General features: G+C 39.5%; 1 protein-coding gene across 1 annotated transcript; it reads right to left on the reverse strand.

Moving 5' to 3' along the window:
- Window positions 1-475: 475 nt before the first annotated feature.
- Snai2 (snail family transcriptional repressor 2) lies at window positions 476-4,185 on the reverse strand. The gene is made up of 3 exons (XM_015485776.2): window positions 3,924-4,185; window positions 2,616-3,161; window positions 476-1,721 (listed from the first exon to the last, which is right to left on the reverse strand). Exons 1-3 carry the CDS (start codon window positions 4,000-4,002, stop codon window positions 1,540-1,542), a joined length of 807 nt encoding a protein of 268 aa, XP_015341262.1. The 5' UTR covers window positions 4,003-4,185; the 3' UTR covers window positions 476-1,539.
- Between the last annotated feature and the right edge of the window lie 6,515 nt (window positions 4,186-10,700).

Below are 10,700 nucleotides of genomic sequence, written 5' to 3' on the forward strand. Positions count from 1 at the left end.
AATTAGTGTAATTTATAGTAAATGTATTTTTCTATGTAGATTTTCTACTTTTTCTTCTGACATTTCATTAAAAAATATTTCTTTTAAAAATATTATACTGTTTCAGTAGTTCATGTGATAATATAAGTGATTATTATCTGTTGTCATAGATTCAACATAATAATCTGAGTTAAATAAAAGTATTTTTGACTACTAATAACATGACCATTTTTTAGTGCCTCAGAATGTATGAATTTTTGTTAAAGGGATATGCTATCAAACTACCACCACAATGTATTTTTTGAATGTGACAGTATTATCTTGCTAAATTAAAAAAATAAGGATGCAGTTTATTACAATCTAAAACATAAATTAATGCTGGATATGTATGTATGCTACTTACTTTATCTCTTACTAACACAAAAATAATTATTTGTATAATCATTTGGCACTAATCACAAAGCAAACAAAGTCTCTGAGAATATTATACAAGCAATAAATTTTAAATCAAAAAGTTTATTGTAAAAAAGGACCTTGAAAATTATTTTTTTAAAAAAAGAAACATCGATTTCACAATTCTTCAGGTTGTATATAGGCATAGCTATAGACAACATCTCACTTTCATACAAAACTCATTCAATCATATAAAAATAAACACAAATTTACATTGACTTGTCAACTATACAGTTAATTAAAAAAGGCACTTGGAAGGGGTGTTGTATTATTGCATCTGTCGTATGCATTTAAAATAGTTTCAGTTCATTACTGAATTTCTAAGAATCTTCTCTTGCACTTATTCCCATTTTACTTAGTTTCAGAAAAATCATTAAAATTCTTTTAAAAATTAATATTTGGAGCATGTACCAGGAATGTTCAAAGCTAGTCTTTCCCTCCTTTCCCAAGGCACATGTGGCCAAAACAACAAAACAAAAATACTTTTAATACATTCTCTTGTGTTTTGTTCTTGTTCTTATTTTTTTCTCTTTCTTAAAATTACAGTTTAAAGCATTACAGATAATCAAAAATAAAAAATAAAAATAAAAAGGCTTTAGTTCAATGATGGCAACCAGACATCAGACATGTAATGAAGTAAACTTAGAATACTTTATAAGGCACCTGAGATAGCGTCTGGCAGATCGTCTCCCTATAGGAAATTCTATTACAAACTATTACAAAGCAATACTGTTCCTTTCAGTTGAAATGATTTGGCAGCAATGTAAATCTTTGCATTCTTTCTTAGTAAGAAAAGATGCAATGTGCTTTGTGCTTCATCTTTGAAGAGAAAGTTCCTCATCTTTTATCTTCCCAATCTAGCTGTCAGTAAATATATAGTAATTTTAAACTTCACATGGAAAGGATTAACTTTAAACACATGGATTCCATGCTCTTGCAGCTTTTAATGTGTGTGTGTCTGTGTGTGTGCACGCACGTGTGCACGTGTGTGTCTATACATATTATTTGGTTGGTAAGCACAAGAGAAAATGCCTTTGGACTTTTACTTGTCATTTGGCGTCGGAGTGAAGAAATGCATTCTGTTCGAGTAAACATTAATTGCGTCACTCAGTGTGCTACACAGCAGCCAGATTCCTCATGTTTGTGCAGAAGAGACATTCTGGAGAAGGTTTTGGAGCAGTTTTTGCACTGGTATTTCTTTACATCAGAATGGGTCTGCAGATGAGCCCTCAGGTTGGACCTGTCTGCAAATGCTCTGTTGCAGTGAGGGCAAGAAAAAGGCTTCTCCCCTGGGGGGTGAGGGTAGAGGATAAAAAAAAAAAAAAGACAGTGTTTTTAGAGGAAACATAAAGTCAAATAATGTTAATGAATATCAATCACATTTTGCCAAAGGAATGAGAAGTAGCAAAACCTGATTAAATTCCCCATAATAGATACTTATGTTAATATCTGGGCTTTTAAGATAAAATGTGTATGAAAAATCATAGCCAGAGTAGCATTAATGCTGCCAGTCATGCAGAAATAATTCACGAAGTACTAGGGCTTTCACTTATTAAAGCTTTCTGCTTCAGCAGGTGCAGTTAATGCTGAATGCTTCACAACATTTCCCAATATTTCCCCTTTTCCCTCTTTCTGTATTATGACTAAGGCAATATAAATGCCTTAACTCCCTGCAGGATGATTTTGTACTAAGAATAAAAAAAATCAGCAGAAAATGAAACAAAAGACACAAATCAAATTCAGTTCCAACTATCCAACTCACTAAGTGATGATAGCTTTCACAGCCAGAATGTAATAAACAGAAAACTGTAAGAAAACCCTCCAGCTATTTGCCAAATCAATTGATTAGGATAGCAACGTTTGTATTTGCTGATTACTGGGGGCAGTTTCACAGAACACACATTCAAATATATCTTTTCTGATTTTCTAACTGATCTTTGAGACCAAACCTCCTGCACCTACTTTCCAAAGTCTAAATGCTGTTTGCAGTCTCTGGAGCAGAGGTTGTTAGCAAGAAGTGGAACACCTGGTGCTCTCATAAGTTTTTTGAGTAGTCAGGAAGTACCTATCAATGATCAACCATCTTGAAAAGCACTGTCACTACTCCATGCAAATCCAACAGCCCAGCCCAGAGTGTCCTTCTATCAGAAAGCCACATTCCTGTCTACGTTTTTTTCTCTTACCAGTGTGAGTTCTAATGTGTCCTTGAAGCAACCAGGGTCTGGAAAACGCCTTGCCACAGATCTTGCAGACACAAGGTAATGTGTGGGTCCGAATGTGCATCTTAAGGGCGCCCAGGCTCACATATTCCTTGTCACAGTATTTACAGCTGAAAGATTTCCTAGACTGGGCATCGCAGTGCAGCTGCTTATGTTTGGCCAGCCCAGAAAAAGTTGAATAGGTCTTATTGCATAAATTGCACTGAAACTTTTCAGCTTCAATGGCATGGGGATCTGAAAGCTTGGATTGTAGTCTTTCCTCTTCATCACTAATGGGGCTTTCTGAGCCACTGTGGTCCTTAGATGAGGTGTCTGATGGAGGAGGGGGACTCATTCGCCCCAAGGATGAGGGGTATCCAGAAAGAGGAGAGAGGCCATTGGGCAGTGGGGAGTGGAATGGAGCTGTCGTAGTCCACACGGTAATGGGGCTGTATGCTCCCGAGCTGAGGATCTCTGGTTTTGGGATGACGGGCATGGGGTAACTCTCATAGAGATATGGGGAAATGATCACTGGGGGAAAGAAAAGGAAAGAAGATTAAGGTAAAAATAACTAAAGAAAAAAATATACATACACCAGGAAAATATTTGACAACCCCCACGAGACTTTATAATGAAAACAGACTGACTTAGAAGCACAGATATATTGGTAAAATTTTGCATGTGCACCACGGCATCCGAGTAGCGATTGTACTTAAGGCACACATAGTCTGACAGCTGGCCTGAGCTATCCCATGCTCTGTCTTGAGGGAGTGCAGTCAGCCAGTGCCTTCACTCTGTCCACCAAGGAAGAAGAATCTAAGTATTTTTAAACATACGGAAAAGTTGCTTTTCATTCCATGCATCGACCACTTACATCTTACCAGCCTAGCTACAGAGATATGAATAAACCAAGCTGCCTCCCAAAGGAACGGAACTTATTACAGGAAAAAAGCAAAGAATTCAACATTTAGGTTTTATGTTCATCTTCCACATATTCATTACGTGTGCGTATACAAGCTTTAGAAAAATGAAGCTGCAAGAGCCGAAGGGAGGTTGTGTTTTTTTTTCCCCCCTTGTCAGTTAAAAGTTCCAAAAAGTTTTGAATTAAAACTTACCCTAAATGATCAAAAGAATAAAAATGCTCTTTTAGGGCGATGCTAAAAAGGGAAACGGCTCAGCCTTTTTTGCTCTTTTTGTAATAGCCTTTGAAGAGTAACACGTTTATATTTTTACAAATTCATAGATATACAGTTACAGAGAGACTTTTTTTCATTTTCTTTCTTTCTTTTTTACCTGTGTGTGTGTCCAGTTCGCTGTAGTTTGGCTTTTTGGAGGCGTTGAAATGCTTCTTGACCAGGAAGGAGCGCGGCATCTTGCCGGCTGGTCTTGGAGGCGCCCCGGCGCGGATAACGGTCCGGCGGGAGGACGCGGCGGGCTGTCCCTACAGCATCGCGGCCGGTGGGGCTCCGCAAAGGGCCGCGCTCAGGTGCGGCCAGGCGACGGGCCGGCGCCTCTGAAGTCACCCGGCTGCTTGACGAACTGAGCCCGTTTTGGCTGGGAGGGGTTTTTTTTTTTTTTTTTTCTTCTCCCCCTCTCTCTCTTTTGCAAGAAGGATCCAATCACAGCGGAGAGGTTCAGATTTCAACTCCTCCCCCTGGGACAGCTGTGAACAGAGGAAGAATCTGTTGTCAGACTAAATTATTCTGGTTCAAAATGGACTGTTTTTCTGGATCTCAATGAAGAGGGGGGAAAAAAGTGTTTTAGGTATTTTTCGAAAGAGGAAAAAAATTTCATGGCTTGATCTCTGCCAGTTACTCGTGCTCTCCGAGACCTAGAAGGGTTGAAGGAGCTGCGATTTCTGCCTAAAACCGGCCTGGCCTCCAGATGTGGGGGGGTACCGCGTCTGCAAAGGGACTGCGGGTCGGCCAGAGGAAGGAAAGGCCGTCCTCCCAGATACCGGGTCGGCCTCTAGTGTCCGTGAGAGCCTATATTTGGAAGTGGCATTCGGACGTTTTATTTGCACGCGGACCAAATAATGAACTCTTGGATCTTTTTTTTTTTTTGGGGGGGGGGGTAGAGGAGTGAAGACAGAAAGCGTCCCTGAGCTAGGAGGGCGCTCCTGCAGCCGCGCTGCCCCGGCCTGGAACAGTCCCCGCGCGCTCTAGTGCTCAGGACCTACTTGGCTCAGGACCCCAAGGCTCTGGCAAAGCCCGAGGGCGCTTCCTTAGGGAAACTGAGTAATCTTGTCACCCTATTAGCTACGGTGGCTTGAAAGAAATGCCTTGTAGCCCATCAAAGACCTGCTTATCCAAGGAACTGGAAAACTGCAAAAAGATAAAAAGGAAGGCTGGCAGAGAGGGGAACAATAGGGAAGCTGTCATCAGGAATCCTGGCCAGTTCTCTCACGACCCCCTTTGACAAGAGTTCTTATCTTTTCATGTATCACGATGTATTTTCATGAAATAAAAAAAAAAAACAAACCATGTATGAGTCTTTGAGGTGATTATTTCTTTAAAATATTGATCTGGTTTTAATTGGTGCTGTTTTTTTTTTTTTTTTTCCCAGCGTAAAAAAGTCATCAAAATCCCTCTCACTGTCTGCCAATTTCCTGTCGTGCCTTTAAAATAAAATAAAAAATAAATTAAAGGATACCCTTTTTGAGTACTTTTTGGTTAAAGTTAAAGAAACTAGTCTAGTAACCAGCCAAACACTTTCATTTTTGTGTATAGTTTTAAATCTAAAAATAATTCTAAAGGGCGACCTTTTAAAAATAAAATTCCAACCATATTTTTTAAGCATCTCTCTTTCACACTTTCCACCCTACCTCTTGCTCCAAGAAAAAAAAAGGAGAGAAGAAATTTGCATGAAGACCACCCTACTCTTGTTTCTAACAGGTGCTGGAAGGAAAAAAAAAAGTGAAAAAGAAAATAACAGTGGTGATGTCAAGACTTGTAAAAGAAAAGTGCATTGTCAGACGCATAACTTCTTAATCTTGGGGATGAGAAAACAAGTATGTGACAGAGGAGGGGGGATGGGGGGGTAGTCACAGGCTTCCTGAGCTCATTTCAAGGATTCCTCTTTTTCCTTCCAGCCGTCACTTATTGAAATGTCAAACACAGAACCAAATTTAGATGAATCCTTATGGTAAGGGAACATATCTGTAGGAGACAGGAAAATATGAATACACATTAAAATTCACCACCAACTATAACCTGGAATATCAATCAGAGCCAGGATTCCAAGCTTGTACTTTATTTGTGAGGGTTTGTTCAGATTTGAGCACCAGATTTATTGAAACAAGAGTCCTGATCCTTTCCACCCCATTTTCTACAGAACACACATTTCATTAGAGATCAAATGTAGTTAAGAAAACACAAATCATCATGGCCATTTATTCCCCACTTTCACTCCATACAGCCTATCCACAACAGGGAAGGGTATTAGAGAATGTTTTTGGTATTTTTCTGGTAGTTATAACACACATGATATTCTGCTAAAATGTGTATATTTACCATCCGTTAAAAAAAGGTTAGCAGTAATTCACTATGCCTGGGGAAAATACAAAACAAACTTGAATTTGAATCATAGAGACATAATCCAGCTGAACCTCTTCCATATGTAGCTAGGGTAGGGGGGGTCGCACCCCACAAAACAGAGTCAGAATGTGTTGCCCCACCTACTTCAATGAGCGGAGGGTGCTCAGGATTGTGGTTGAGACATACCATTACACAGATCCGCGTGCTAGCTCGTCAGACCTATACCTGTGTGAGGTCTGGTCCGCTGTCAGAGCAGGGAGAGTCTGCGCGTTGATAGTGTGAGTCACACTAAACAGGTGCTCTGCTCAGACACAGCAGAGGGCACTTGGCGCCTGAATGATGTGTTAAAAAACGCAAGAAGGGAAGTCAAGGGCACACCCAAAGGCCAGCTGTGCAGACTCTGCTAAGACAAGACAAGGGAGGTCTCCTTTCCTGCCAGCCAGAATGCTCACATGGACAAGCTGGCCTTGGTCAATGAGTAAAAGAATCTCTCTGGCTCAGGGGCAGAAATCAGTCCAGGCAGACACTGGGTATTAAATGCTTCATTTTAAAACCTAATAAAAGGCAATCAAATGGTGGAGGGAAAAATGAATAAAATAACTCAAGTTAGGTTTTGCTATTGCTGGGAGTCTGTCCTGGGCTGGTGAGAAACTGATGTTACATAACTAGGCAGATTGGAGAAGTTAATTATAAAAGATGAGATATTTGTTCTGAGAACTACATCCCAGCCAGGGTGAAGCTGGGGAGCATTGACCCTGCCTTAGGGCTCTACACGGTTTAGTGTGGAGCAGTATGAAGAAATGAGGAACTCCAGTGGCCTTTTCTATGCAGGCTTACAAAACACTCCTTCAGCCGCACTGGATGGTACTTTCCTATCTGTGTCTTCAATGGGATTAATTCTTTGTGTTGCATGGGTTCGTAAAGGCTCATGCCATCTAATTCCTTAATTGCTATGTGCCTTGATAAGTCTCTGACTTGACCTGACAGCCTCTCATTTCCAGTGTTTTCTGAAGAAGATGACCAGGATAAGTTGAGGAAAACTTTGAAAGTTAAAATTTTTGGAACATTCTCCACAGTCTCCCTGGACCCATGGACTCAGTCTTCTTCACAAAGACATCTTCTTGCCCTGCATAATAAGAAAATACATTAGATTCATGAGGTTTGGGGATGCACATTGTATTAACTTCCATGGGAATTTGTGCACATTTAGGTATTCAGGTGTTTAAAAAGAAGAGGGGATACCGACTACCACATGTAGGAAATGGCATCAATCTAGCACTGGAAGAAGATACTACAGCTCTGAAGAGGCAGAAAATTCTACTGTGCCTCCCCAGATGAATAGTCTTTTGAGTTTCACTTTCTGGTATGATCACCCTTGGCAGGTTGTAGGGTCAGGTTAGGTCTCTTGAATGACATGAAGTTAAAAAATGCCATTAGTGTTATTGTGATCTCTGAATATTATAATGTATTAAATTAAAAAAATATTTAAATAGGAACACATGTTAATTATAGTAACTGAAGTTTGAATAACAAAGATGTGAGACTAGTTTTGGTTTGTACATGAATGCATCTGTATATATACACAGATATATATATTTGAATTTCCTAATTCACAATTTAAATCATTTTCAGAACAAAGTAAACCATTCCCTAAGAGCATAGAAATAGATGTCTCCTTTTAGTGCCTGGGCTTCTTTATCTGTACATTATGTTTAATGGGCATCTTTAATTTTCTTCAGAATAATTGAAGTTCAAGTATTTCCCAATATAAAAGGGAAATATATTGGAGTAAGCATAGGATTGTACTGGTATATTGTGAGTAAGGAGAGTGCAAGGGTGTGAATGGAACTCACTTACACACTCAACATACATAGCATATCTATTCAATGATGCCCTATATGAACGTGTGTGTACTTTTCTAAATTAAGGTTAGCAACAATAGTAACAAAAAAATGATGTCAGAGTGCCCCCCTGCTATTTAGGAGTCCCCATTATTTCCTGTGTATTCTCATAGCCACCGTCACCAGGCTAATAGCACTGGCCTTGTGTGTCTTTCTGAAGATGGCTCTAATTTTATTAGCTCAATTAGTGCCATCCCATATGATCATCAAAGTTTTGAGGCCATTTCAAACAGAAAGCCTTGTTTACCCTGAGAACAGCATTTTAATGAGATCTATTTTCTGCCAAATCACTTGTATTTGGAATCTTATTGCTAGTTGTGTTTTTATAATCTCATTTCCCTTTGGGTGGATTTAATATGGTTAGTGCATCATGCACAGTAAAAGATATTCATCTCTTAAGTGTTCTGGTTGTACCTTATGGAAAGTGGTGATGATCTTATCTGCAAAATGAGCAAGAAAGACTGGAAAATGTTGAATGTATTTGTATTTTATACATCCTCTCAGGGATATGTGGTGGCGAAGAGACCCCTATTGGTCAATTTTGGAGTACCCGTGGCCTTCTTTTCTTTTCCGTAACTTTTTAACAAGGCCTGCCACCTAGTGGAAAATGGACTGATTTGCTTATACTAAGTGACCTGATATTTTGCAATTGTTTCATTCAGATGAACATTGTTTTTTTAAAAAATGTATTAAAATACATAAATTTATAAAAACACATAAATAAAATTCACAAAAAATGATTTTTAAGCAAATTCATTTCATTTATAATTAAAAATAAAGTGTTTGTAGAAATATATATGACATTTATAGAACAAATTCTGTTCACTTTATAAAACAGGCAAGTATGATGTTCATCAGTCTGAGCAGCCATGGAGAATGAAGTAGGCAAAAACATTTAGAATTTTACCAAGAACTAAACAAGCCACATGACTTAATCCCTGTATTCCCATAATGATCTATGAGTTAAACTTATATTAAAGACAGGGAACCAAGCCTGAGTGGAGTTCTTCTGGGACATTCAGAATGAAAGCCAGGATGGAGTTAGGATTTCTACTCTGCTTGATTCCAACGCTTATGAACTTGACCTGAAGGCTCTGTTACACCACTCTAATCTGCTAAGGTTGCTGAAGGACATTTAGTGTTCATCAGTTCAAGGAATTATGGTTAATGACAAGGACAACCACTCTTGAATGACTAATATGAGCTGGCCATTATGCCGAGCAGTTCACATGCATTATTTTAATGAATCCCTCAAAAAATTGTTAGTCTTGAAAAGCAGATGTTATCCTTATTTACAGAAGACAGGAAAATACAGACAAATTAATAGTCCTGGTCTAATAACATTGTTAGTGAAGGATGGATGGATTTGAATCTGGATCCATTTAATTTCAAATCCTATGTATTTCACTACTCTGTTATAACCATATTAACGTCATGAGGGTGACTTCTATAAAGCATGAACTGTTTGAGAATTTGCCTTCCTACTCCTTTATCCCTGTCAGAGAATATTTACATATGGAGATTCTAATCTGTCATCGCTACTCATCATTATCTCTGTTCTGTGACTCCTCTTTTCTTCAGTAACCAGAGTCATGGTTGTTTGATTTCAGATGAATGCCACTGCCTTCAGGTTTGGGGAGTGACTTCTTAAAGACACTTGAAATGGAACCCTGAGTGCTTAACTAGGTAGTCGCCATTGTCTTTTGGTCTGCCAAAAAAGGAGCAGATCATTCATTCTTATTCTGTAAGTCTCATTTGGCGTTGCGATAGGAGCAGTAATCTTTGTTACCTTAGTCATGAATGGCATTATGTGGGGAAAAAATAAACCCAAGAAGAATCATTTTTTTTTCCAAATAAAATGGAAGAGTTTTATCCACCTGAACCTTTCTCTAAGCGTTTCCACTCTGTGACCAACATACCCTAGAAGAATAACTTAGAGGAGGAAATGTTTATTTTGGCTTATGACCCTAGAGGTTTATTCTATGGTTGGCCAGTTCTATGGCTTTGGGTCAGAGGTGAGGTGGAGCCTTGTGGCCGAAGGGTGTGGCAGAGGAGTGCTGGCAGAGAGACAAAGGGGAAGGAGCCACAGCAAGGATGAATCCTTCCAGGGCTTACTCCCAGGGACCCACCTTCTCCAGTCATGTCATGCCCCACCTGCCCACAGTTACCACCCTGTTAGTCCACGCAAACTAAGATGGACAGATTAGATGACAGCTCTCACAATCCCATCATCTTACCTTCAATCATGCCTGCCTTCATATAGCTTCTGTGGGACCCCTTGTATCCAAGCCACCACACTCTCCTATGTGTGGGAGTGAGCATGCATGTGTGTTTGTGCCTGTGTGTGTTTTGTGTGCCTTCCCAGCATAAGCCTTTGTTTGTTCACATGAGTGGACATATTTGGTACGCTTGTTCAATAGGTTGGTCTGCATTCTTCTTTACAAAAAGGACCCGAAGCACATTCTGAGGAACAGCATACTCAGAAATAATGACCACTACCAAACCTGACCCTGCAAGAAACCCTTAGCTGCGGGAAAGGAGTGTTGATTCTAAGTACAGCACAGCTCTTAGCACTACATGTGCCTTTTGGCTGAGCACCCCCAAAATGCTGTGGAGATTCTGGAAAGTAGTCC

The sequence above is a fragment of the Marmota marmota genome, unplaced genomic scaffold (genome assembly GCF_001458135.2).
Source record: "Marmota marmota marmota unplaced genomic scaffold, marMar, whole genome shotgun sequence".
Classification (NCBI taxonomy): Eukaryota; Metazoa; Chordata; class Mammalia; order Rodentia; family Sciuridae; genus Marmota; species Marmota marmota.

Excerpts from the sequence above, each read along its gene's own strand:
- Snai2 (XM_015485776.2), bottom strand. The coding sequence starts at position 4,002 with ATGCCGCGCTCCTTCCTGGTCAAGAAGCATTTCAACGCCTCCAAAAAG. Across the intron at positions 3,162-3,923 it reads CGAACTGGACACACACACAG|TGATCATTTCCCCATATCTC; the intron begins GTAAAAAAGAAA and ends TCTTTCCCCCAG. Across the intron at positions 1,722-2,615 it reads ACACATTAGAACTCACACTG|GGGAGAAGCCTTTTTCTTGC; the intron begins GTAAGAGAAAAA and ends CTCACCCCCCAG.